This window comes from Anopheles ziemanni, chromosome 3 (genome assembly GCF_943734765.1).
Source record: "Anopheles ziemanni chromosome 3, idAnoZiCoDA_A2_x.2, whole genome shotgun sequence".
In the NCBI taxonomy this organism is placed as follows: domain Eukaryota; kingdom Metazoa; phylum Arthropoda; class Insecta; order Diptera; family Culicidae; genus Anopheles; species Anopheles ziemanni.
In genome coordinates, this window is record NC_080706.1 from 47,959,041 (window position 1) to 47,986,157 (window position 27,117).

General features: G+C 41.4%; 1 protein-coding gene across 1 annotated transcript; it reads left to right on the forward strand.

Moving 5' to 3' along the window:
- Positions 1 to 399: 399 nt before the first annotated feature.
- Positions 400 to 22,880, forward strand: LOC131288018 (protein sidekick-2-like). Its single transcript, XM_058317115.1, has 13 exons — positions 400 to 487; positions 8,793 to 8,959; positions 9,391 to 9,517; positions 9,638 to 9,761; positions 10,106 to 10,287; positions 17,469 to 17,656; positions 19,390 to 19,504; positions 20,368 to 20,574; positions 20,663 to 20,940; positions 21,006 to 21,122; positions 21,204 to 21,349; positions 22,255 to 22,477; positions 22,581 to 22,880. Exons 1-12 carry the CDS (start codon positions 400 to 402, stop codon positions 22,439 to 22,441), a joined length of 1,926 nt encoding a protein of 641 aa, XP_058173098.1. The 3' UTR covers positions 22,442 to 22,477; positions 22,581 to 22,880.
- Positions 22,881 to 27,117: the final 4,237 nt, after the last annotated feature.

Consider the following 27,117-nt stretch of genomic DNA (forward strand, 5'->3'; position numbering starts at 1 on the left):
TTTGGAAGAGCAAACAAATAAACAACATGGAAGTGAAATAAATTCGTGAATCGAAATTGAAACGAATCGTCCTGTCGTCGTGTGAAAAGTGCGGAGTACGAGGAGCTTCCGGAACAGCCGCTATCGGTGGACGACGGCATGCCGCGAGTGTTCGTGAACGTGGTACTCTAAGTGCGTGAGTGTGTGTGTGTGTGAGAGAGAGTGATCGTTAGAGCAGAAGCCGACTGACATCACCAAAGCCCACTAACCTACGAACTAGTGGCATGTGCGGGCATAGCAGCATTGGAGCATAGAAAATTTCTGTGCCCACTCGCTTGCACGTTTTCTCCATCGTTGTTTCTTTTTCTATCTCCACACTCACGGCGCCAGAACGGTCGGGAGAAAACACGAAACTGCACAATGACTAATCTCGTTAATTCCAACCTGGGATTTATTGTCTTTGGATTAATTTTTGCTTCGTTCTACGGGAGCGCGACGAGAATATTCGGTGAGTCGGCGGTGTGAAAAATAGATTTTCACATGTGGGTTTAGTTATTTTCTGCTTTTCCTTTTTTCATAGTTTCAGTTTGGTTTTTATTGTATCCCGAAGGATTTTATGGAACATTTTCTTATGCGTTGAAAAAGCAATTGGATTAATCTATTTTAATAGTCTTCATTTAATTCATTTAATCTAATTTTATTTGTTTTCAGAAACATTGCTGTTTTTTAATGTATTGGTGTAGCTATCTTTTTAAATTATTCAAAATGTGTTCAACAATCATTTTGCATCTTATCAGATCGGTCTTCATAAAATGTAATAGTATTTTCAGTTTTGAAAATCATAAACTAGGAATTTGGACTTTTAGAAGTCATTATTCGGGCAACACTGTCAAAACACTGGAGAGTGTTGACAATTTGTGATATAATTGTAAAATGAAATAATAGTTTAAATTGGATAAAGAAAAAAATTGTACTTATATCGCCAAAGTGCAAATTATTGTTTCATGCTCAATTTGCCATTCAACGTATAAACTTTAACATTGTTCCTTTTCATGGACCGATTGCAATTGGTAATACAAATTATAAAATTTCAACGTTAATAAGATCACAAGTCTTTTGAAGTTTGGATCTGCAGGTCAAAACTATTTATAACCAAAAAGAGCCCATTATCGTTCTTTAAGCAAGAGGCTCTTTTGTTCACATTTCAATATTTCTGATGCATTATATCGCTGTTATAATACCGTAGACAATTGTCAGAGGGAAGTTCGTTGTAAATCTTAACCATATGTTCTGTTCCCTTGTCGTTTATTTGCTCCATAACTGATAAAATACACAGCCAACGTTTACAACTGAGTGATTTTTATTTTCTCGCTTCAATGCGTTTTCCGAACTGAAACCATTGGGCACAGACTAAACAATGCAGAGTATGAGTTTACCGAAGGAAAGCAAATTTTCGTTATAGTTCTGCTATTGAAAACCAAGAAAAATGTGCAAACAAAGTTCTAACGAAAATGACAAAGGCAGGATTTTACGAGCTCCAGCAGTTTTCCGAATGTCGCTCTGCAATGTTTGCCTCTCTTACGGGTACCCCGCGCCCACCTGGCCACCAGACGCCAAAGTCCAACGCCAACGTTGAGCCATTCCGAATAATGGCTAACCCTTTTCAAAAGGGAAGGCAAAACTTTATTCTTATCCCTGGCCCAGCGACCTTCGCCAAAATGCGTCGCTTCGTGAGGACCCCTAGGCTTAAAGGTGCACAATCACAGCCGAATCGAAGGGAAAACCGGAACATGGGCCGGCAAGTTTGATGATGTTGGCGGTTTAAATGCGCCTCGAAGCGAGGCAAATCCTTTCGAAAGGCAGTTACGAGGAGAAGGAACTCTGCAAACCAACTAAGAACAACACAGGGCGTCGAACGGACGGAAGGCAGCGGCAAATGGAGCAGCGAAGTGCGAGTGACGGAAATCCCATAAAAGGAAAAGTAAAACGAGTAAATCCCTTTGTTACTTAGAGCTGGCAAGTACACGACAGCCGCTTGCCCACGGTACGGGTGCGATAAGGAAAGTTTCTCCGCTGGCCTATAGGGCAGGGCTTTTTCCCAGGGTTACTTGGGCTTCCGGTATGCCGAGCATGGATACTTGGGCAAGGAACCGACAGCCGGGCAGGTTGCTTGCCGAAGCCATGGTCGGAGAGTATGGAAAATGGAAATTATTTTGACAGCTGCCCCTGATTAGTGCGCTCGAGCGCGGTTGTTTGTTGTGCCAACGGTAGCACACACAAACACAACGTTGCACACTTACATGATTCCATGCGCGGGAGCCCGGTGTTAAAGGATAATGCGCCCCGTCCGTAGAAAGTTTCGCCGTAGGATGGCGCGCCGAGGGTGAAGTTAATTTGCAAACATTTAGGCGCGTGTGATGAAATTGTTTTACGATGCCTAGGGTGTTATCTGGGGCGGTGGAAAGGTCACGGTCGCAAAGAAATTACGGTTTGTTTGAACCACAAACGCGAGAAACTTGTTTTCCCCTTTTGCACAATGCCGAATGTTTGTTAATAGGGATAGGTTTGCCGGCGCCATCATACAGCTATGTTTAAATACTATGGGATTTGTTTTTGAAACGTTTCCGCTTCGTTTCACTATGTCACTTTGTGGTTAACTACTTGTAGGTAGCAAAAAACGTGAAAAACTTTTTTAGGAATGTACTAGGAACTAGAAAAAATACTAAACAGTTGAACATGTTTTCATTAATTTTATTAGCGTTCATCAGTGTAACACAACCTGAAAATTGCAAAACCATAATCTACTTTACGTCACAACGCACAATTTGGTTTATTTATGAGCACGGGACAAATCCATCTTGAACGCTGTTTTCTGTAAGCTCAAGAAAATGAAATACGTACGAATGGGGATTTATAGAAACGAAAACTTCAATATGCCGCTCGCATCTTCGGCAAACGGTAATTGAATTCCCAAGGTTTATCAAAGCAGTTTGAAAACGTCTGCCATTGTCATCGCATCAATAACCGCTGGTTGAACAATGATCAATGCCGTATTTCTCGGAACTCACATGAAAAATGTTCCCCTTTTCACGCTAAAAATACTCTGGTAACTAACTGTTTATAAGCTTCCCGCACGAATGTGCCCAATATTGTATAGAGTAGCTTAGTCTACTTCTTCTTCGTAGCTTTCCCCGCCGCACCAAGGCCATGTTAAAGAGCGTGTTCGGGACGAACCTGGATGTTGTAATCCCTCCGCTCTCCGGACGCAGTACGGAGTAAAGGAAAACATGTCACGACGTCGCCGTCCCGACGAGCGTCTTTGCATCGGACAGCTTTGGAGCGGTGCCGGCACCCGCCCCTTACCACCTGATTTTCCATAAGGAATGCGTCAAGGTAAGGCAACCGTTCACATGGTTCAGGCGCACAATAGCCCGGCACAGAAAACGATGAAGTATTATCGATTTACGACCAGGCCATACGTAAACGCTAGGTGGGCTAGGTTGTCGGGAGGAAACAAAAAAGACGTTCATTCAAAGGAGCTGGGGCCGACCGTTGTAAGACGGAAACGACGGATCGTTATTCGTAATGGCCTTTCTCTCGCATACCGGCTTGGTTGTGTAGGTGGCATTGGACGGATTATACGAAACGGATATTCCGAGCATTAGAAAAGGAATGCTATTGTTATTACTTCCAATGGATCGAAGTTTGATTTGTCGTGTTTGGAATGCTTGTTAAATAGTTAGTTGTTGCTCGTACAAGATCCTATGAACATTATTCAGCATGTTTAGTAAACCAGCAATGTTGGATTAGGAAAAATTGATTAAAGATGCTTAGAGTTTTTCACATGAACGATACGTTAAAGCTTTAATTACGAATACGAAGAACAGGACAGGGGTTCTAGTAATTCCCATAAAAGCGTTCGAACTACCTCATTGAGTAGATTGCATTTGCTTACTGAACGCTGAACTTGCAACGTCAATTTATCCATTCTTTGTGGATCGATTGAGGATCGATTATTATTAATATCATTCATTCTTTATTACAAGTTCAATTATTGTATCCACCAAGATTACCTCTTTGGTGTTTGTTAACTGCTTACGATGCAAATCCACACTACATTCGACTTTATTCAAATTAGCACACGAAATTTTATGTGCATATTTTCAGTCTTCATGTAAAATAAGCAATACTTTTAACTTTTTTTTATGAATTTTGTACGACTTTCGACTTTTTTTTAATTTTGTACGACTATGATCAATATTGAAAGTGTTCAACAAAATCGCCAAACACACGCACTATTATGAGGTGTAGAATTCAATTTGGGAGTCCGCGACAGCCGAGCGGTAGCGCCGGTTAGAAAATCGGCCCATGAACGCCAGAGCTTTTACCACCTCGACGGCGTGGGTTTGAATCCCAACCGAGTCCGGCCCCTCACCTGTACGAGAGGACTGGCTATTCACGTACACATAGGGTAAAAAGTCTCGTAAGCCTTTAACGGGGCAGACATGACCAACAAGGTCGCTACGCAAAAAAAAGAAGAAAAAGAATTATATTTAAAAAAAACTGTACTACAAACAATATTAAAAACCTAAAACGTACGCTTTGGCTGCATATCGAACTGTGGATCATCTACATACCTACAAATTGATGTATATTGTGACTCGCTTATTGGGTCTATACGTCACGGTTCTTTTAAACAAAACTTACTAAACGAAAGACTAAAATTTGCTATGTTTTGTTTTAGGATTTAATTTAACCAGTTATCAACATTTTAAATGTCGTACCATGTACGTTTTATGTGTTGAACCATAATGATGAGCTATGTTTATGATATAATGCAAAAGATGTATAAAAGGATAACCAGATATGTTACATTATCTTTACACAAACCCTACAATATTCAGCTCTAAAGTAAGTGGTAATATCTTTTAACTAGTTTAATTCCATTCGGCGATGGCGCAAAATGGCAACGAAATAAACTCAATGGATCATTTTCGAGCGCCAAAAGCATCTTGACTTTTTGATTCTGTTTTTCCAACAATGCTCGAGCCGCTATCAAGATAAACATTTATCTTCGTAACAGCAGAAGGATAAAAATTTGTTGCTCCGATATATCCTTTCGATCGGGATTGCGCGTGTGTGCCCTTTTACTGAATTTGTCTCAACCGGTTTTTCCCTGGTCACCGCCAGATGCGATAAAACAAAGCGGTGCGCCCCACTCTCGCATCTTTATTGAAGAGATTATGAGCTAAGAGAAATAAATTGCTTCTTTCCGGTGCCCTCGACAACGTCGACGCTGACGTCAACTAGCCAGCGGGCGCCTGGACACGAAAAAGCTGATTCGGCCACTACCAATCACGGCCGTCCAAATGCGGTCGGTTCCGTTTTGAAGATTGGGTTTTTCCGAGGTTGTCCACCGCAGCAGCCAGACCAGGCTTCCTACCTCCCCACCCCTCTCCCTCAACGGCCATTGCCAGAACCGGGCCGATCGGTTTACGTAAGAAGCTGAAATTGCTTTGAGTTTTTCTTTTCTCCGTCTTCGAAAATGTCGGTCAACCACCAACGCTGACACACAAACACACACCCATCCATACACACACACAAACGCAAGGCATGGCGCACGTCCAGAACGGTGAAAGTTTTATCGGATTGGGATCGCGCGCAGGAGTTGATTTGGATTTGCCTTGGATGTTTCTCGCACATCATCAAATTTTGAAGCAAAAAAGAGGAATAACACTCAAACAAAAACCGGTTGGAGTGAGAGGGGAAATAAAAAAATGCTATCCTGTGCTAGACGGATAAAAGAAAATCACCCTCCCACAACACCTAACAAAGAGAACTGTCCAAACCGGAACATGCTCATTGTTTTTCCGGTGTTGTCAGCATGATAGGGCTCCTTTTCGTGCTAAGATCCCTAAATGTATGGGATTGTGTGGCTGTGCGTGTGTGTGAGAGATGAAAGGCGGGACGGTGAACGTAGGAACTTTTCTCACAAAACTATTAGCAATTCAAATGCGACCTACTCCCGGCCGAATGATACTCCAGCGGGCTGGCAATGGCACCCGGAACCCGTGTCGAGAGTAAAATAAGGAGTAGAGTCTTGTTGTGTTTTTTTGGTTTTTCGTTTTTGGGACTATAGCCGGTAGCGTTGAAGCGTTCACGAACAAACGATGCGTTTATCTTTTTCTTTTTGTTTTCCCCTCTGTTCAAGCTCGTTAAGCCAAATCCATCCCAAACGCAACCGTTGTCCCAAAACGAAGGAGGTGAAAAATCCGAACGATTGATTCACGGCCAGCTTGTGGTGGAACCGTATTGTGGTGATTTTGAGGACCGCTTTGCTCAACCCTTATCAGTTTCTAAGCTGATGATTGTTTTCAGTGGCAGGAAATTATCCTAGAAGTGATATTTTTCTTGGAATCTACAGTTGAATTATTTTCATTGCGGGCGTTTTGATTCGAGGTTCAAACAATAGTTTGCTTCTATGTGAGTGTGAGTAGAAAAGAACAAATCAGAGGAAAAGCATTTAGTTATCAGAAAATTTTCATTTTATAAACCATTTTAGAATAAAGAGCTAGCCTTGAACCTGATTGAAATTAACAAAAACCTTTTTAGTCGACAAATCTATTTAGTACATTTATATGGATAATTGCGTTTTTAAAATTTGCTTGTTGCATTCCTGAGTACCCTTATTTGTGGTCTAAAACCAGGGGAAACACACTGGAATGCGGAAACTTCTTCCGAGCTTTCGCACGACACCGAAGCTATTCCACCTTTAAAGGTCTTCCCGAGGCAAATTCAAATGGCGCACGAATGTTCACATTTGCTTTTCATTTGCTCGGCTGCGCGGAATCAAATTATATCGCTACAGAATTTCGGTCGCCTGCTGCACCGGCGTTGGCCTTATCCTGGGTTTTATTTTCTTTTAGTTTTGGTTGGTGTTTGATTTATAGAGCCAGCAGACCGGTGTCTCGTTTCGGGCGGCGCTGGTTGGGTTCTATTTTTTGTTTGCTTTATTTCTACCCTTTTCCGGACGGGGGGGGAGGGGGGGGGGGTTTCTGTTTTTGTTTTGGTTTGTTTTTAATGCCAGCCAACCCGAACGGTCCCCGTCTTTTGGCTGGCGACACGGTGAATCGTGATTTCCGGTCATAGCACCGGCATGGCACGGCGACCAACACACACACACACACACACACTGTTACACCAGCGCATGGCCACAGCGTACATATGCACATTTGTGCTGCCAGCCGTGGCGGCTGGGTTTCGGGCCGGTCCGAGTTCGGGTTGACGTTGATTTATGTCGGGCAAATGGTGCCATTTTGTCGGTCGCATAATGGAGCGAAATTTCACTACCTTCCGACCTAGCCGAGTCGTGCCCATGCCGGCTCGAATGCGCTAATATGGCACGATGGGAGCAATAAAACGCGCAAAGGGTAAGGCCGGGTGGATTGCCATCGATCCGAGGGACAGAAAGTGGCGTAGGTAGGGAACGAGCGCACGAGAGAAACGGGAGGCAGGAAGTGCAGCATGTGACCGTTTTTGCAGCGATGGAAATGTATAATTTTTAATTAATTTTCCAGTAGCAAACGTGCTACACGCGTGTTGCGTCGCTTATGTATGACGCATTTGAATTGTATTTAACATATTCATGTTTCTTTAATTGTTTCCCAATGTGAGGACACAACATTCCGTTACATTGAAAACGTTTTATTTGGTAGTTTATTAAAGCCCCTAGGGAGGTACCTGGGGTAGCATACCATCGCTGTGGCAAAAATGATCCAGATATTATAGAAAATCTTTTGAGTGTGAGGACTACGGAGCATGAGATGAGGAATAAAAGGCAAAAATTAAATTCTCGTTTGTTGTGAAAAATTAACTATTCAAATGTATATGTTTCAATGACAGCGTGGTAGCTTCAAGTCCAACTGAATTTGTTGATAATAAGAAAAGAAAACGTCATTAAAAATTAATTCCATATTATATTTATACAATAATTTTAACTTAGTACTTTGCGACTAGACACAACAGAAAACTATTTTGAATATATTTAACTTTTTTTTATGTGGCTCGATATCCTCTATTGGGGCAAGGCTTTTCTCCGAAGAGAGTTTCGGCGACCGAAAGACGGTATATTATAGATCGGTGACCTGCCGCTCGTAATATCAAAGGGTGCTTCATTTATTAAACTAACCGGAGCGTGATATTTAACTAACTACATATAAATTTAATAATTTTCCGGCATAATTTCCATCCTTAGCTAAATAATTTGATATAGTAGTCAATGACATTTTGGTTTTAATTTGATGTTTAAGATAAGATAGATTATCAACACCATTTTCAATTTATTTCCATTCATGAAACTGATAAAAGATTCGATCGATTTTGTGCAAGTAACGCGTGATAGAATCACATCATATAGGCACATGATAGAAATAAAAGTCCTGTGTTCCCACTATATATTAAAATATTTTTTCCCAAACTTTATCGAAGCAGTTACGAATAATTTACGATGTGTCTGGGATGGTACAAGTCACGGACAAATGCAATAATGACGGATTATGTATCGTCCCAACGTTCGCCTAGTTTTCTATTGTAATTTTAGTGTCCTTTTTTATTCCTCTTTGGTTATAAACACAAACCGGCCCTTAAATGGTTTATGTTCCTCTCTACCCTCCGCCGATGCTACTGCTCAAATCGGGCTAAACATACCAACAAAGAATAGAGCAGTGTAATTAAAATGATATTTGTTGATTTAATCTTTTTTTCTTTTCTACTTTTCCTTCCATCCGTTTTGCCGTCGTGTCGGTTGCATTTAGATATCGAAAACATCCCAGTCGTCAAGTACGTGGCAGTTGCCGGTCGCAACGTTACGATCAGTTGCCCAGGAGTAAACGAGCACTCACTAATCGATACGCTCATTTGGAAAACCACACAAACGGTTGCGGAGTACGTTAATGGGCTGCCGCTGGTGAACAACCCGAGGGTAAGCTGGTTTAGTTTTAATTTCGTTTCATTCCCCGTTTTACGATCGAAACCAAACATCGAACCGGTAAAGAGTGGGGAGGTCATGGATAGTAGCGGTATGGGCCATCGTAAAGAAATTGAATCAGAAAAGCGGAAAGTGGCTTGCACCGGAAAAGTACGCCACCCAACTTTGTTGTATTTGGATTGATTTTCACATCGAGTATAAGGAAATGAGTTTGAACTACGAAACTTGGCAGAACTACTAACTGATTCGAATGTAACTAAATCAGAACTAGGTCAACATCGACGTAGCATAATAAAATTAGCATATTTGTAGCTTCTACTGTCACCGAGTTCAATTCCCCCATAAACAGAGCTGCCTTAGTCTGTTGGGCTCCATTAGTAAGCATTACCAGAATGAAATGTCCTACTTCGTCCACCCTTGCATAGATAACTCTTCTGCCGGACAACTTCAGTCTGCACATCAGCCCGACCAGCTCGGCGGACACGGCCGAATACACCTGTCTCTTCAACGATCGCCACAGCCCGGAAGCGATTGCGGATCTGCTGGTGCAGGGTAGGTCAATTTCCATCCCCACCGCTTCCGACGGCCGTACCGCGCCGGAAGTGGTAAAAGTCCTCGGGTTTTTAACCCTTCAATCATTTCCCACTCGGTCCGCTCCGTGTTCTCCTTCAGATGTGCCTGACCCGCCCGGACGCCCACTCGTCGTAAGCTTCACGTCACGTTCGGTCGATTTGTCGTGGGCCCACTCGCAGGACGCTCGGAACGCCCCCGTCACGAATTTCATCATCGAGACGAGGTAAATATTTGCGCAACACTTCCCAACCGTAGGCTGCAGGATCGGGGAACCGGTGCACTTTGGATTGTGATGAGCTTTGGGTACTACCAAATTATATCATTGCGTGTTAAAATGTTATCCGTTTGTCAGCGAATGGATTGAACTACCAATGAAGCATTATTGACGATGCTGTAATGGCCGCCAAAGGACTTCTTCTGAACTTCTTCAATTATCAAACTCATCTGAACTTGTTAGTTAATTAAAAAAAGATCTTTTGAGAAGTGCATCGCAGTGGAAAAGAGAAAGTGAAATGATTCCCAGTGTAAGTTTCATGTTCCTTACGTTCCGTCTTTTACATTTACTAGGGTTGGTGAAAACGGTGACTGGAATCAGGTGTCGCCCATCTACACCAAATCGAATCTGGCCTCCTATCAGGTGACGGGGCTGCTTCCCTTCACCGTTTACAGCTTCCGAATTATCGCCGTAAACGAACTGGGCCACAGTTTACCCTCGAAGGAGTCGTACTACTTCGTAACGCTGCGTGAAGGTAGGTTGACAAGCAATTAGAAGCGAAGAACCCGCTCGGCAAAAATGTCACGTCGCAGCAAAAATGTGTTGCACACCCCGCTTAGAAACCATCAAAACCCGCTTAGAACCCCATATTGACCCGCTTAGAATGCCCAGATTCTAAGCGACTCTGAGTTACTTTTTTGAGAGTGTGTGCGTGAGATGAGCTCGTTTTGAGCATGTGTGCGTGCCGTACCGCAGTATCCCTTGCGTAGTGGTGTTAGTGTCATCAAAATGCAGTCGTGTGTGTGAACACACGAAATGAGAAAAATTATTACAATAATTACATCACAATTTATTCACTTAAAAACTATAATTTCACGCACTACACACATGACTTTTTTTCACACATTTCACACGAACTATTTCACGCACCTAAGGGCAGCAGCACAGCGATGATCGGCAGCAGTACATTGTTCGATGTCCGGCCATCGTACGTTCAACGCACTTTTCACTTTTTTCGTCAGCCGGTGGTCTGAAAAACAAAACACAAATTACGGAGTTAATTTTATGATTTTAAGATCACTTTCACGCACTAAACTATAACTTACCGTGCACAGTAATGATTGGCAGCATTACAGCGGTGTTCAGCAGCAGCAGCTGCTGGCTGCTAACTGGGGTTGACGACCGGCTTCAGCTCCGTCAAGGTGGTCTGAAAAACAATAAAAAAATGATCTTTTATACGATGTATGCTTAAAATGATAGTAAACTGTACTATAGATTATGAAAATACTTATCTTTTTCTGTCGTGCAAACAATTTCCTCCATCCTTTTCCATTGGTCAATCCAGCAGCTTTTTCCGACTCCATCCGGCTTCATCCGACTTCATCCGGATTCGTCCAATCTGCAGCAACCGTGTATAAAGCAGCAGGAACTAACACTTTTTGCTAAAAGAAAGCAAATAACACTAAATACTTCATTAACATTTTAAAACAAACTAGTTTTACTTAGTTTTTGCTCCACGCACAGCACACACCACTGCTTTGTTTGGGTTTTGGTTCAATACTGCGAGCTGTCTAGGGATACTAGATCAAAGTGAAATTTTATTTCGGCCAAAATATGTTGGCCGGAACAAGCGGGTAAAGCATGAAGAAAACCTAAACCATCATTTTAAAAATAATTCATAATGTGTACTCGTTGTCAAAATTCATTTTACAATATTCGCACAGGAATTAAGGCGTGAATGTATAAAAATTTTTATATTTATCAAGACAGATTAAATTATGTCCGCTCAGCATGACGCCCTTCTTATTATGTAATATTTAGATCGGCATTTGCCGATGAAAATTTGAACGGAATCGTAAGGTAAGCTTCGAACTCATGAAAAATAACACTTATGTTAATTTTTACTTCTCTTTTGCTGCAACTACCATTAACAATGAACTGCGATAAATGTAATAACGCGATGGAGCTTTCGCATCAGAGTGTTGGAGTCCAAACAGAGCCCGGAATCTTGGAAGCGTGGTATTACCGCGTGACCACATTAGGCGTACCATACCAAAAAACTGGTACGCTCCTAGTGTCAAAAACCGATTTTTCTGTCAGAATCGAGCGATGCAAGTGTAGTCACGAAACCTCTCACTCCAACCCTATGCTTTGTCCTGCTCACCTTATGAATTCAAACTGAATCCAGCAGTTTACGGTTACAGATAGTAATTACAGGCAAATAAAAACAATAAGATTCGTTTTACCACATTGTTTCACGACTTAGAAAACATGAGAATATTTTTATCAACGTATTGAATGCTGCATAACTTCTTTCAAAACGAAATAGTTGTTGGATTAAGAACTATGACCAACAGAGCGGGTAGAAGTTTTAATCAAATACATCGTATCAATTATTATAAAAGAAAAAAACGATGAAAAGAAAACGAGTACGACGAGTACGAGGAAACGAGTACGAAAACGAGTGGAACGACAGTTGCAGCGCATTATTTTCATCCATGGAGTAAAGTTGTCATGTTTCAACAATATTATGGTACGGAAAAATAATAATAGCAGTTTTGAACTCCATCATGATTCTAAAGTATGCTATTTTTTTCTATCAATTAACTTTTTGGAGATGCTCTTCACAAATTAACTGATAATTGCTCGACAAGTCCTTACCAATATGAAAAGTCGAGCACTTCATCGAGCTCTGTCGAGCACACCATCGTCAGCCATCCCAGAAGTGCTGGGTTGCATTTGGTATGGTACGCTGGAGCTCGACCGTACCAAGTTTTTGGTATGGTACGCCTAATGTGGTCACGCGGTTATAAAGAATGTTTACGGAAGTGTACGTTTGCATTAAACAAAAATAGACAAATTTTAACGACTTTTCATGCAAAACCGGAAAACGCTAGCGATTTTTCGTTGGAAGCAAAATAAAGAGTAGCATTTCTTTTAAATTTAGAACAAGTTTTATAACTGTATCTTTTAAATTGAATCCGCCTTGGCCTAAACATTAAACCATCTACGTTTGATTGTGTGTTAAAACATCGAGCTTTATCGCGAACCACGTGACCAAAGATTATTTAAAGCCAGACGGCAACAAGTGGTAAAAAACCCTGGTACTATATGTTGCTTTTGAAGCTTAATACAGTATATTTAAAATATTTTGAGGTCCCTTAACTCTCATAGCGTGGCTGTAGAACACCATATCGTGATTGAAAACCAGCGAGAAGGCTATGCATAAAGTCGCTGTTCTTTCTGTCAACACTTCCGGCGTATGGAGAAGTGTATAGTGTGTAGTGTCATGCGGAATTAAGCATCTTAATGAGAAAACATCATAAACAGTACAATTCAGTGGTTTAGACATACCTGGCCACAGTGAATCATGTGCAAAGAGCATCGGAGAAGTTGAACGGGTCAAATGTAATCGAAATACCCCACACTACTATCCCTTCTTATGCCTCTCAACTACAACCAATTGAAAAACATTTACTTCAATTAAAGGTAGGACCTATTCCAACATTTTAAAGTCCAAATGGTGTAGTATTTGGCCATGATTGCCTCAAAACAACTGTAAAGCATCCTCACAAGATTGGTTTTGTCGGCTATGGCTAAAGTTTCGGCCAAGGACCGTATGGTCGGCTTACTGGCCGTCGGAATATTTTTTAAAAGTACTTAAAAGGTGCAATTTTACAATAAAATTCATTTCATTCAATTAGCTTGGTTGACTTTCTTCTTATTACCGATGAAAATTTGTCTAATTTTTTTAATGCAAATGTTATACAGACTTGTTATTTATTTACTTGTTTTACTTTTAGTATGGTGATGCCGTGTACCAACCATTGCTCTGCGTTGCAAAATATGGTTCAGCAAGGCGCAAGCAGTTCATTTTTTCTACTAAGATCTGTGCTGTGCATTCACGCCAAGGTTGATCTTTTGGTGGATGGCCGGTTTGTTCAAACTGCACCGGAACATTCTTCTTCTTCTTCTTCTTCTTCTTCGTCTGCGAGGATTTACACCAGTACGGCTGTTGAATCCAGCTTCCTGGGCCTTCGCCAGCTAACCTGGTGATGTAGACTTCTGTGGATTAAGGATCGGCAACTAAGGCCCTATGCCCCCACCGGAACATTCGGCCTTCAAAAGATCAATCTTTGTTTACGAACGTATTTCGACCAAAGACAAGTTAAAAACGTTCAACAAGAAACTCGTCGAACAAGATAACTTTGAGCAAATAATTTCTTGGTTGACTTTATTTCTTCGACCGAAATGCGTTCGGAACAACGAATGCATAAAGCTTTCTATGCCTTGCTCGATCCATATTTTGGATCGGCATTTGAGTACACGGCAAAAAGAATAAAAGGGAGGAAGATCGCCTTTTGCGAATTCGAAAAATTATTATTATCGAAAGTTTTAAAACAATTACCCGGAAAAATGAGAAGTAGAAACCTAAAATGTTTTGGGACATTTGAAAGCATGATGAGAGCATTTGATATCAGTGCACGCCAACAACCGAAATTGAGATGATAATAAGATTAAGTTTAATTATAAATGTTGATGATGCCCTTCCACATTCCCGTTCAAACGAGAGTGTTTTAGCAATTTATTTCTTAAACCACTATATCGTGCGCGATTTTCTGGGCTATTCACTTCCGTTTTTTGTAAGCTAACATTATCATTATCTAACAACTCATGAACATCAAAATGAAAATCATCATCAACATTTATGTTACTTAAATTACTTATTTTATCTTCTATTTTAACCACCTCTTACATGATATTATTTCCTGATAATAATGTCTAACTCTAATAGTTAAAAAGTATTGGTTTTATGCGATTTTTTTTAAAATTCAATTATAGAGCGTGATAGGCTCAATAACAAAAAAAAACGAAAAGTTCGTTGAAACATAGATCCAAATTAATTAATACAAAAGATAGGAACAAAGGGAAAAAACAAACCTTTCATTTTCGAGTAAGTGGAAAAAGTATTTATCTTTTGACTAATTATATTATTATATTATATTGGCTTACGTTAATGCTTTTGCTGGTAGTCTTAAGGGCTCATCTTGTAGTATGGAAGAATCTCTTTTGAATTGAATAATTGAACTTTATTGATACAAATGCTATATATGGACCCAGCAGTGCATCCGTGGAAGTTTAACATGGTTTAATTCTTATAAAGAGCCACACATTGGTAACATTTACCTTTTCACTACAGTACAGTGGTAAACAATACGCCAAACCAAACTTCTTCAGTAGTAATAGATGACTATTTCTGCTATCGTTATTTGGTTTTTCTGATTTGTTTTGAATATTCGACCGATTCGTTACCGTTCGTTGAACCTTATGCGCTCTATAATCGGATTTTTAAAAATAAATTTGCATCTATACTTATAGAAGTCACGGTAACACCAGCATTTGTTTCATCCACCAAATTATTTGCACTTCACAACATAATGATTGAACAATAATCATTCTTTATACTTACCAAGCGGCCATCTAAATGTAGAAACACCAGGAGGCAAGTTCATCTGTTCTCCAAAATTCCCAGCTCCCCATTCTGCTTGCGCTGCCTGCTCCCCTTCCCTCGTGAACTGACGGACACGGTTATAACTTTCACGGCGAATTCTATTCATTTTTTATGTGAAAAAAAACCTAGAAAAAAAAGGTCTGAAATTTTTAATCTTCAAACATTTGTAACTCCAAAACTTTTATGAAAACTAAACGCCTACTCACCTAGCAAGCCTGTTAAATCTTTTACACAAACACATACATTCAAACACGATGTGTATACACGACGCGGGTGATTGAAAAATATTCGAAGTAGCATAGAGAGAGACGAGAAAAAAATTTGATCGAAGGAGAAAGTAGGATGGCCTACTCAATGTATCGACGATGTTGCAAAACGATTCAAAAGTGTGGGCCAAAGGGGGGGAGAAACGGAAGGAAACGGGTGAAACGTAGCAGAGACACTCAATTTTTGAGTGATCCTTGCCGGCCGGGTGTCTTTGCTAGTGTAATCGGTGCTGAAAAGAGACCAGCCATCTTTGTTACGTAAGCCGAAATTCTTCGAACCGTTTAGGTCACCAGTCAACTAACGTTGATTGCTATATAAAGCAAACAGTTTTAATGACGCTAAGTAAATTTTTGGCGTTAGGTAAAGCAGAAGCTTCGGGTTTTAATTGCATTTGAGTAGGTTTCGTATTGTATGAATTCTACACGATTGGTCAATGAAAGGCAGATTCGAAAAACATCTAAGCAAAACTTTTACCATGTTTCTATTCTGTTCAACCAATTCACCTTACACCACCGAGTCGTTGAAAATTAGCATCAGATGGAGTTTCGCGCTTGGATATAATAATTGTAGAAAAAACATGTTTCCTCAACAAATTGGCAAAATAAAATGCTCGGCATACGCCCACCACCCATCATCGGCCTAATCCCAACTCCGCCGTGGGAACCGCGTTAACGCGCCGCAAGCTGTCAGTCGGTGCCGGAAAAGAATATTAAAACCCCTAAACCAATTCGCATCACATGGGTAGGGCTCCCCCAAGCCAGCTGAGCCTCAGAAACTCCTTCCTAACAGTCTTGCCCCGGAGTGGCGCGTTACGTGTTGCTACTAAAAAACAACGATACAGCGCCAAGAAAGTTAATAACAATTCCGGAAACGCTAAGTGTGATTGGCAAATGGGTCGCTCGCACACCTTCGAAGGTGTTTCGGGGTTCCTCTCATTCACACCCCGCCCTCCGCACGTCGGCGTAGGGGGGCGTCATTTAATTACAATTATGGCATAAATTTGCATAAATTAAAATGATTCCTTCCGTGGCCTTTTTGCCGCAACCGCACGAGCCGCTGAGGCTGGGTGTAAGGAGCTGTTGTGTGTACAGTAGGGTCGGCGGCCCGTTTAACCCTTGTATTTGTTTTGACGTTCGTTGATTTGTACTTAAGGATGCAAACAAGACAGGATGAGGAAAAAAGGTTGTTTAGTTGCTTTTTCGCTAGAGAAGGGAATATTATGTTCGAGCTTAACTCGCTTTTTCAGCCATGTGCTGAATGCCGTTCGCTAGGTGATTATTATGCTTTCGGACCGACAAAACATTATTTTGAATGATAATCTGTTGTTTAAATGACTCAAACGAGCCAAACAGATTATTTTCATTCTATTAGCTCCTTATGGCAGAGTTGAAAGAACATTGTTTGTTAAGGTTAGCGTGGTGGAAACTCCACATTCTACTATCCGTAATAAGCAAGCATATTATAGCAAGATATTTTTACAAGCTGTTATACTACAGTAAAATAGAAAAATAAGGGAACACATTCACCCACAGAGGTTAGTTTTGCAAAAGACACAAATTAACATTTCAACTCGAAGAAAAAGTGTTACCAATTAATTTTAGAAGCTCATAAAATATAACATTCAAAAAGATCGCTGAAATGACGACAATATAGTGGAATAATAAGAAAGACAAAAGAGTTTATTGTAACAATATATTTAAAAAAGAACAAATTAAATGAGTAGGTAGTATAATACTTATTTTTTAAAGTTATTACACATTTAATCTTAATGTAGGGTTTGAAATAAAAGTTGTTTCATTTCATTTTCTACTTAAAAGCCATGTACAAGATGTACTTTGTTTTTAGTCTAAGCTACCATACACAAATATTCCTCATTTCGCAACCAACACGCTAAAAAAACGCTAAATATTGAAGTACACTAAAATCAACATTCACAGCACCAACCGGAAAGCCGGTAACGACGATAGCGCACAACACATCCGCCACCTCCGTCTACATCTCGTGGAAACCCCCACCGCCGGACACGATTTTGGGCGAGTTCCTCGGCTATCGCATAACGTACCGCACGCGCGACCGCCACCCGGACGACGTGAAGGAGATCTACATCCGCGACAGCACCGTGGAGGTAAGTGATTCAATTCCTTCCCTTACTCAACCACACCCCACAACCCACCGCTTCCCTCGAGCGGCGTGATTGATTTTGCGCCCGACCGTGTGCCAAAGTTTTCCTTATCTTGTACGCTCCTTGAAGGTCGTTTGGCTTCTGGGTTCGATAACGTCCCCGTACGATGTCAAATCAGGTGACATTTTCTCATTTTCTTGGCAGCCCGCAGCATGGTCGCCCTAACCGGTGGGGTTTGACCGGAGATTGGGGGATGGACAGAAACGTAGATAAAATGGTTAAACCAAACTGTCATTTTCCGACCCATCGAACTTTGGTCAGCGACTGATAGGTTGTCTGTGTAAACATGGTACGCACTTATCCGGCTAGCTCCTTCGCATTCAAACGAAACCATCGAAAGCCATAAAAAGCTTCATTCGGTAAAAGTGATGAAGATAGCGTCTCAACAACAATGTGCGTGAATAAAGGAAAACTTTTTACAAAAGCATTACATTGTGATCTCATATGATGGCACATTTATTAAGCATTTTGGAAAGGTTCCCAGTGCGATGAAATGTGTGAAAGCTTTTCACAAAGACTCAAAGGACTTTTTTTTAGTGCAGGTTTATCCCTAATCCCCAATCACTGTCAGCTTGATATTAATGTTTGCCGAAGGGGCTGTTAATCAAACATTAAATCAACATAACAAATCCGCAACCTGTTTTAATATTAGCACATGTGTGATAAAGTTTTTGATCGCTGAATAAATTGGAGAGACTAAAAAGGGAAAAAAACGGCATATCAAAGAAATAATGTATGCTGATCGGTTTTGTGTGATTTTTTTTTCTCATTTTCTGACTCTTGTCAAACGCCCCAGATATGATTTATTTTACGAATATTTGATAGAATCTCAACTGTTTCTATTAGCATTCAATTCATTTTTATGCACGCTTACGAATTTTAATGCCTCATAATTTATCCCCTGATCTTGATTTACAGTTCGTAATGTCGCATTTCTTTTTCTGTCAGGCCCCGGAAAGAATGGTGGAACATGCTCCATCCACCATGCTGTGGCTACATGGCGGGATGTTTCTTTTTTGCTGTGTTTTTTTTAAAGCCCTAGAAATATTCTTCACCATAAATAAATGCACGTGATGGGTGATGCGACCATCGCTTGCGAGCGACGATAAATCTACATAATTTCGCATTATTCATAAACTCGGCTCCACACTCCGGCCACGTGTCCTAGATCGTTCCATCCTTCGGCGTCGTTCGCATCGTTTGCGCCCGGTATCGTATCGTTAACTTCCGTTTAACATCGCGCTATCTGAGCGTTCCTGTACGGAGCTCAGGAACGTTGTTGCGTTTATTTTTTTAAATTTCAGTCGTGCAACAATAAAACAACCTTACCCTCCATTTGTTGCTATCAGTGTATCGGATGAAGGGGAGGGTCGCAAAGAATGGAACCGTTTTCGGGGAAAGGGTCGCCATCTTGCCGGGTTTAATGATATTTAATGTCACGCTCTTCACGGTTCACGGTTGACCGATTCGGAACGTTTAAAGTTGAGGCTTTAAGGTTTCACCGTCGGTCACATGCCGCTCGATGAGTCCGGTTCCGGTTCTTCCTTCCCAAAGGGCATCTTCCATTACCACCTCCACCCAACTACATTGTTGCTGTTTTTTTGTGTGTTGATTTTCAATTTATCCTAAATGCTCCAACCAGCCTCAGCTTATTTGCATTCTGCGTCTCATTTCAGAGCCACGAAATACATAACCTCGAAACGTACACGCAGTATCTCGTGTCGATACAGGTGTTTAATCCCGAGGGATTAGGGCCTCCGACCACCGTGCTGGTGATGACGGACGAAGGTGGTGAGTACCGGGCGAAGCAAATGAGATCGGAGGGATTTTTTGGGCGCCGGATCGGCCTTGTAACGTTCGGCAACCTTTGTTTCTCATTTCAATATTTCTTATGCGAGTCTGAGGAACCGAAATCGCAGGCGCCTATTGCAGCTTGTTTATATTCAAAGGAAAACAACATGTTCAAAAATAAATACAAAAAAATATGCAGATACTGTGATAAATGGTTATCTCAAACTCGTTTTAGAAGACATTCTGAAATATATGAAGTTGACGATCAAATAATTCAATTTGAAGAAAGTTCGAGAAAAAAATCTAATACAATAATAAATTTGACATTTAACTGTTGTTTCGACAACGTGTGGATCAAGTTCTTCCACCAGATTCAAAGATAATTATCATAAACAGAAACATCAATAATTTGTTAGCCTGAGAATGCCGCAGGGAAAGTTCATGTACGTGGCGGAAACAAGTAAAAAATCGACGCTGGCAAAGAAATCGAGAGTTAATCGAAACACATTAAACAAATCGGCCGGGAAAAAAGGTCTTCAACAAACATTACTGTGTATTACTTTTATATCGAATGGCAATGGAAAAGATAGGAACGAGGATGGAAAACTAAGAGGCGTGGAAAGATATAGAAAAGTTTTCTTTGATTTCCCTTCCAAGCGACGCTTTATGCAAATAGCTCGCGGAAAGTACACTTTCAGCAAACAATCTCTGTCTTCGCCCGCGCCAACTTTCCCAAGGAGCATTCGGATCGCTGGGTGAAGTTTTTAATTGGTCAATTTCTTCGTTCGTTTTGATTTTGATCGCGCTTCGTCCACTGGGCTGGAGTTTCTTTTTAATGGTGTTCCCTTCCGTCACTTACGTAGTTCCAACTAAGCCGCGGAACCTGAGCGTGCTGGAAATAACGTCCACCACGATTCGCATCAGCTGGCTCGAGCCGGAAAAGCGGAACGGCGTCATCCACGGCTATCGGGTGTACTACGTCTACCAGAACCAAACGCTGCTCCACCTGCCAATCCTGAAGAACGACGCGGCCCAAAACGCGGTATTCTACTATACGCTAACGAACCTGAGTGAGTATGGGGTGTCCCCCCAGCGAGTGGGGCGCTTGCAAACGTACAGCTTTAACGATGGTGTCCGCGCTTTCGCCCCGTTTCCTAGAGCCGTTCACGGACTATCGAATCATCGTGACGGCGTTCACGCTCAAGTACGACGGCGAGCCGTCGGAGGTTTCGCTGCGAACCGACGTCGGCGGTCCGAGTCCGCCGAGGGTGCAGAACCTGACGTGCCACTCGCTCGACACGCTGTTCTTTAGCTGGCGGATACCGCGCGTCTACCACGCGTCGATCGATTTCTACATCGTCAACTATCGCAACCTGGAGTACGACGACTCGCACGAGATACGCATCTCGGCCAACGCGTCCATCGTCGAGACATCGGTAAGCCCCTCTAGGCGACACATCCCCGTGCTTCGTACCGACTGTATGTTGTGCGTTTTTTTCAGATGATCATACCCAACCTGACAACGAACAGCGCGTACGAGGTGAAGGTTCGTGCGGCGACCGTGAGTATAGTCAACCCGAAAAAGGTGGTCCTCGGCACCTACAGTGAGCCGATAAAGGTAGGTGTACTGCCCTGCGGGCGTTACTACCTCGCGACACAGCGCATCCTCACACTCGCGTTGGAATTTCCAAAATTACAGATTACACTGAGGGTGAATTGTGAGCAGTATCAGCCGCCACCGTTGCGGCACAATCCGTACGTGGACCAGGAGCTCGTGATACTGGCCGGCATCGTGGTTGGCTGTTTCGGTCTATTGCTCATTATCCTCGCGATAGTGCTGTGGAGGTATGTATTCACAACACGCAACAGCCTTCTTATTACTTTAACTATCTGTTACGCATCGTTGAGATGTGAGTTAAAAATGTTGCCGTTGTTTATAATTTTATCGTATTTATGTGAAAGCAACTTACGTTGAAGAGTCGATACTTTTAAAGTTCATAAAACGAATGCATTCATAACCGGTGTATCATGTTCGTTATATTTTTGTATTAAGTAATAGAGTGTTTTTTATCAACGTTTTTTTTATAGGTGTTGTAACATTTTTATCAACCACCCTTTTTTTTAATTGAAATTTCATATTAGGTTTATTCATCATTAGGTAGAATCACATTTCATCATTTTACTAAATTGATATTTGTGGTGCTTAAGGTTAAGATTCAATGTATGTACAGTAATTACATTGCAAGTTTTACTTACCGATGATTGAACGTTGTTGTTCAATGGAGCATTTCGTTGGCATGTTTCATTATTTAGTTTCCTTAGATGAGTATGAGGAATGGAGGTTTTTATTTCTTCTTCTTCTTGGCGTAACGACCGTCTTCGGTGGCTAACTAGCCTATTTCCGTTTGCGTACTTGGTCCTCTCGTACAGAAGAGGGTCCAATCTCGGTTGGGATTCTTCGTTGGGAAGCTTTTTATATATTAGTTCAATAAATGTTCAATTTTCAATAGTTTACTTTAATAATTGCAGTTTGTTTTCTCCTGATTTGAACTTGGACCACTAAATGAGAATAATTTTAGTTACCTTTGAAAAGTAATGCGTACAAAATAAATATTTATCAATAATTCACCAATGTGTCAGTCATAATTTGTTTGAACTTTTTACTTCTTTTTGTAAAACTAAAGGTTTTTCGTTGTAAGTAATTAATTGGAAAACACACTGCAACGAATCATTATGCTTGCCATTGCTAGGAAATGCTTCCACACGACCTACGAGGGTGGTGAGCAGCGAGCCACGGAGCGGAATGACCACAAGCCAGTGCAATCAAACGGCTGGAAGACGTCCTGCGACTCGAATGGCATCGTGCAGACCTCGATCCCGTCGGAGGAATACATCAACGGGCAGCAGCAGGCGATGATCGATCGGTTCCACCGCTAGGAATCTCGACCACGCGCAGCAGACGACTGATTAATGGTAAGCCATTCTGACTGTCCGACTACATCTTGTGGCTTTAGGCCACAAGTTGCAACATCAGTTTCCTTTCGCTTTTTCCACTGTTCGGTTTCTCTTCCCTCAGTAACGCACTCACTGACGGCACAGACTGCAGGCATGTCGGCCATAGCGCTCCCGCACGCTGTCGGAATCGGAGGCTAGCGTGGGATGAAAAAGTACCTGACTAGGATAATTTAACATAAGTCGTTTAGGTATCAGCAGCACTAGTGACGAACTAAGGAAAAGGAGCGTGGCTCGAGACGAGGCGAAAGCGATTTTCTTTCGATGCTGCGTTTTAATTTTTACTTATTTTTTATCGGCCGATCCGGGTAGTTATTCAAAATTCACTCGATTGAAAGTTTTCACTCGACCGGTGGAAAATTCATCGCGAGCCACCCGTTTTGTCAGCCGGTCTCGGGAAGTCGACCAGCCGCCCGGTTTATCTGCATTGAAACCGCCTAGGGTATTTATTAGAGCGAACATCCGCATTGGAGTGCCATCCGGCGGCAAAACTTTCCCTTTTTAGCCTTTCGTTTCGTTTTCCGGCGGTCTGCGGAAGGAACTGAAGATATATAAATGAAAGACTTAGAACGTTTTGTTTGCGCACACAACTTTCCCCTCCGCCCAGAAGGAGCGGAGATTAGCACTCGGATGCTGAAGGAATCGAGAGGAGCATTTTGCTAGAGCTTTGCGTAGCTGTTTTCAAACGTTTTACCGTGGCTTCGACGAAAAACTGTCACGCTAGCTGTGAGGCCAATCGAAAGATAATGTTGTGTGGAATTTAAGATAAAAGAAAACTAAAACGAAGAGATATCATTACGAACGCCTGTGTACATATTATGATTCCTGATAGCAAAGCAACGAAGGTGTAAATTGATAGAGCTAATAAATTGAAAAATAATGAAAAAATTAGTAAATGTGGAGTAAATAAAGGTGTACGTTTCATTTAGAACCTCATCCGAAAATACTATTGTGACTTTGTACGATAATGCTACTACTATGTTTCTTTTCCATTCCTCTCTTTGTCCCATCAGGAAGTATTCATAAAAATAATAATCATTTTTCATTTTTGAATTATTTCCAGTATATTCTGATCCACATATTTCTTTTTTCTGTTTTTATTTTAGTTTTTAAATGTACATTGATGAACATTTTCCAGCATCTGTGATGTTATTGGTTGCAATGTATTTTATTTAATTGTTTTGATTTAATTACTATTCTTCTCACACCAATCAATCCATTTCTATTGCATACCCCATAACAACGTGTTTAAAAACGTTCATCTTCTGCAGCTGTTTCCAATAATCCTCATATACGCTCGATGCGCACATTTACAACTAAATGCAACACTCACAAAAACACACTGTGCCGCTTAGTGCAGGGATATGAATTATAAATACACCGTTTAGCAAAAGTGCAGTGCTTGCAGCGAGGTGGGAGGTTGGGTGGAACGCGTGCTCAAATTATCAAAGTTATTAGGTTTATATTGCTTTTTTTCCATCAGAACTACACACGTTGCCTCCATGCCCTCGTTTCTGCTCCCACTTGATGCGGTAAATCCAATCAATTGCATCAATTTCTGAGCGCATTAAAATTCTAGTCATGCCCGCGCATTAAAACCGGACCGACCTCCCGTGCACTTAATTACCGACTGGCGCATTTTCGGTTGGCTGGCGAACACATGGCTGGGACAATTTCGGGGCGAAGTGCACTGCCCAGCCCGCGAACCGTGCAACTTGCACTCGACTGCACAATTTCCAACGGTCGACCAAAACCAGCTGAATCGGCTGACTTTCGGACGAACGGACGAGTATGGGGTTTTAATTATTATAAATGCGATCTTCGCAGCGCAACGTGGTCAGAATTTTGGTGTGTTTATACTTAACTGATAGCAAAACGGGTGCATTCTTTTTAAACACTACTTTCAACTTTTTTTTCATTGCGCTTAAAATCTATATTCCAAGGGTTTTGGGCACCATTCCCCAAATGGTTAGTTATAAGCACATGTAACGGATAGAAAAAGCTCACACGCGCTAAAAGAGGGAAAAACCAGCTAAATTGCAGCATACATTAATGACGAGCAGAGGACACGCACGAGCGGATAAAATCGATACACAACTGCACCGTCGAACGGTTTCGATGTAGGACGAGTTGTAATTGATTTTGTTTACCTACCCGTCGCATCGGGTGCTACCCCGCGTCCTGGTGCAACCCCGGCTGGTTCATCTGTAAACATAGCAGTGCGCCTCAGATCGGTCCGGTCGGCCAGTAAACTGTGTTCGATCGTTTATCTACTGAATAATTCACCCTAGTGTTTGTGACTCGCAGGATGCAACTCGGTGGATTGAATTCGCCAAGGTGCATCCCTGAAGCCCCGAAGGCTCACAGGATCCCGGGGTCGCGTAGCGAACATGGTCTAAACAACACACTCACACGCTCCCCGTCGGACGATGTCGAGCGAGCGTTGCATATTCATGACCGGGGTGTACCGCAGCCGTCGTAGGGCAGGTTGAATGATTGGAATGCAACGAGGAATCTGCCAAGTATCGGAGCAAAATTCTTGCATGCTAATGCTGTGTACTGCTCACTGGGTATTCCGATATTAATTCCTGCAGCTTACTGGGCTGTTTTTAGCTAAAACAACATAGCTTAGTAGTGTTCTTGGTATTTCAATCGTTCGTGTTCGTTTTAGGTTTCTGTAGAATTAGTCCGATTAAATGATATAAATTGGATTCAAATTGTTTTATTAGATGCATTAACATCATATGGACAAACTAAAGCATGTTTGTAATTATTTTAACCTTACAGATTAATGATACGCTTCGTCGAATCCACGAATAATTCATATCAATTCACTCGAAGGCTACATGGTACGGTTTAATGTATATAAATCATTCATTTTTTGTGAGCCGCTTCTTTCCCATAGCCTTGGCACGCTGTGATAAGAATGATTGTACGAACGTCGTCTGGCTTTTTCGAGTGTTCGCCCGGTTATTGTTTTCTCTTGTCCAAGCAGTGCCAGCTTTTTTTATCCCTCTTCCAATACATCGGACATTATGCGGCGCAAGGAATAGCAGCACGGTAGCATAACAATCGTGCTCGTTAGTGAAATTGAGTCTTAAACCACAGCCCTCGGCACGTCTGTGTTGGGATGAGGTTTTTTTCCCACCACTTTCGCCGTCAGATTGAGCGAAAAGGGGTGTTGTTACAAAAACAAACCAGACAAAAAATGTATCATTTCCTGCGATGTTCTGCCTGGTGGCAGAATGTGTCTGTAATAACGTTTCCACCCTGATAAGCGCAACTGTACGATTTCGTTTCGGCTAAGCTGAGTCGTTTTGGGGTGTGCTGGCGAAAGAACTATCAGCCATAATATCGCATCTTTTTCTTGGTACCACCGACTCCAACATTTTTGCTACTGGCACTGGTGCGCGTTTACGTGGTCTTTCACTTTGCAGGTTCCTACACAATTACGACCGACGGACGGAAAGCAAAAAGCGATGATTGACGTTTCTGAAGCATGAGCAGGTTGTGTTTTACTAGCAAGTCGGGAAAAAATGGTATTCCGTCTTCCACATAAATCCTTCAGGCTTCATGAGTGGCCTATCAGCTAGGAACTGTGGCATCTGAAACAAAATATTTTTCAGGAAAAGTATATTCCGAGTTAGTTCGTCAACTGAAACAGTCGTGAAAGTAAAGATAATTGTACTAGCTGCCTCTGAAGGTGTCGCAATGTTACAATGTTAGACTACAACTACTACATTCAGTTATGGCATCCTTCGCTGGACTATTCGCTGTGTGTTTTGAGCACACAGTAGCATTCCCTAGGTGTCAATGATATGCTCATAAAAAATCAAACAACAATCATTTCGTAACACTACAAGATCCAGATCTTATTAGCCTTTGTTGTGATTAAAACTGTATTTTTATAAATCAATATCGGCAAATGTTTTGGAATGAATTCACGACTAAACAGTCGATCAAATTTGCCCGTTATCAGTTATGATACAAATAAGCAGTTTCAAAAGGTGTTTCATCTTTTTCAAATAATTCTCCTATTTTTTTCAAAGTTGATCTTTACGCAAATCCACTCATCATAGAATGTAGAACGTCAACCTTACCTGTTTTTTCTATAAAATCAAGTGGTATCTTTTATCATTTTTAATAAGGCCCCTAAACCATGGCGAGACGGAGTTTTAATAGAACTAAATTTGTCTATTAATATCCGAAATATCGTAGGACCTACACTATGTCTTTTTGAACAGCCTGAGATTGTAAAGAACAGAAAAGACAAACACTCTGCCAGCGTATCGATCTTTCGTCAAATATGAAAAATGAACGGTAATAATCAAACTTTCAATGACTTTTATAAACACTGTGGGATGTTAGATAAATATGCAGAAAGTACATGAAATTTAGAGCCTCCTCTACGGGTGTATGAGTTGACATAAAAAAAATAAATGAGAACAACTCAGAATACATTACGAAAATTCAAGAGCAGCAACGTTTCATTGTAAATTTGAAACAACGGAAATAAAATTAAAATGAATTTCGAGAGTCATAACCAGTGCATAAGGTTCCATTGTTATTAATTTGATATTTTTTAAAGCAGACAATTTAAA

Coding starts and splice junctions, on each gene's coding strand:
- LOC131288018 (XM_058317115.1), top strand. CDS start 400: ATGACTAATCTCGTTAATTCCAACCTGGGATTTATTGTCTTTGGATTA. Junction 19,505..20,367: donor GGTGATGACGGACGAAGGTG/GTGAGTACCGGG, acceptor TCACTTACGTAG/TTCCAACTAAGCCGCGGAAC. Junction 20,575..20,662: donor CTATACGCTAACGAACCTGA/GTGAGTATGGGG, acceptor CCCGTTTCCTAG/AGCCGTTCACGGACTATCGA.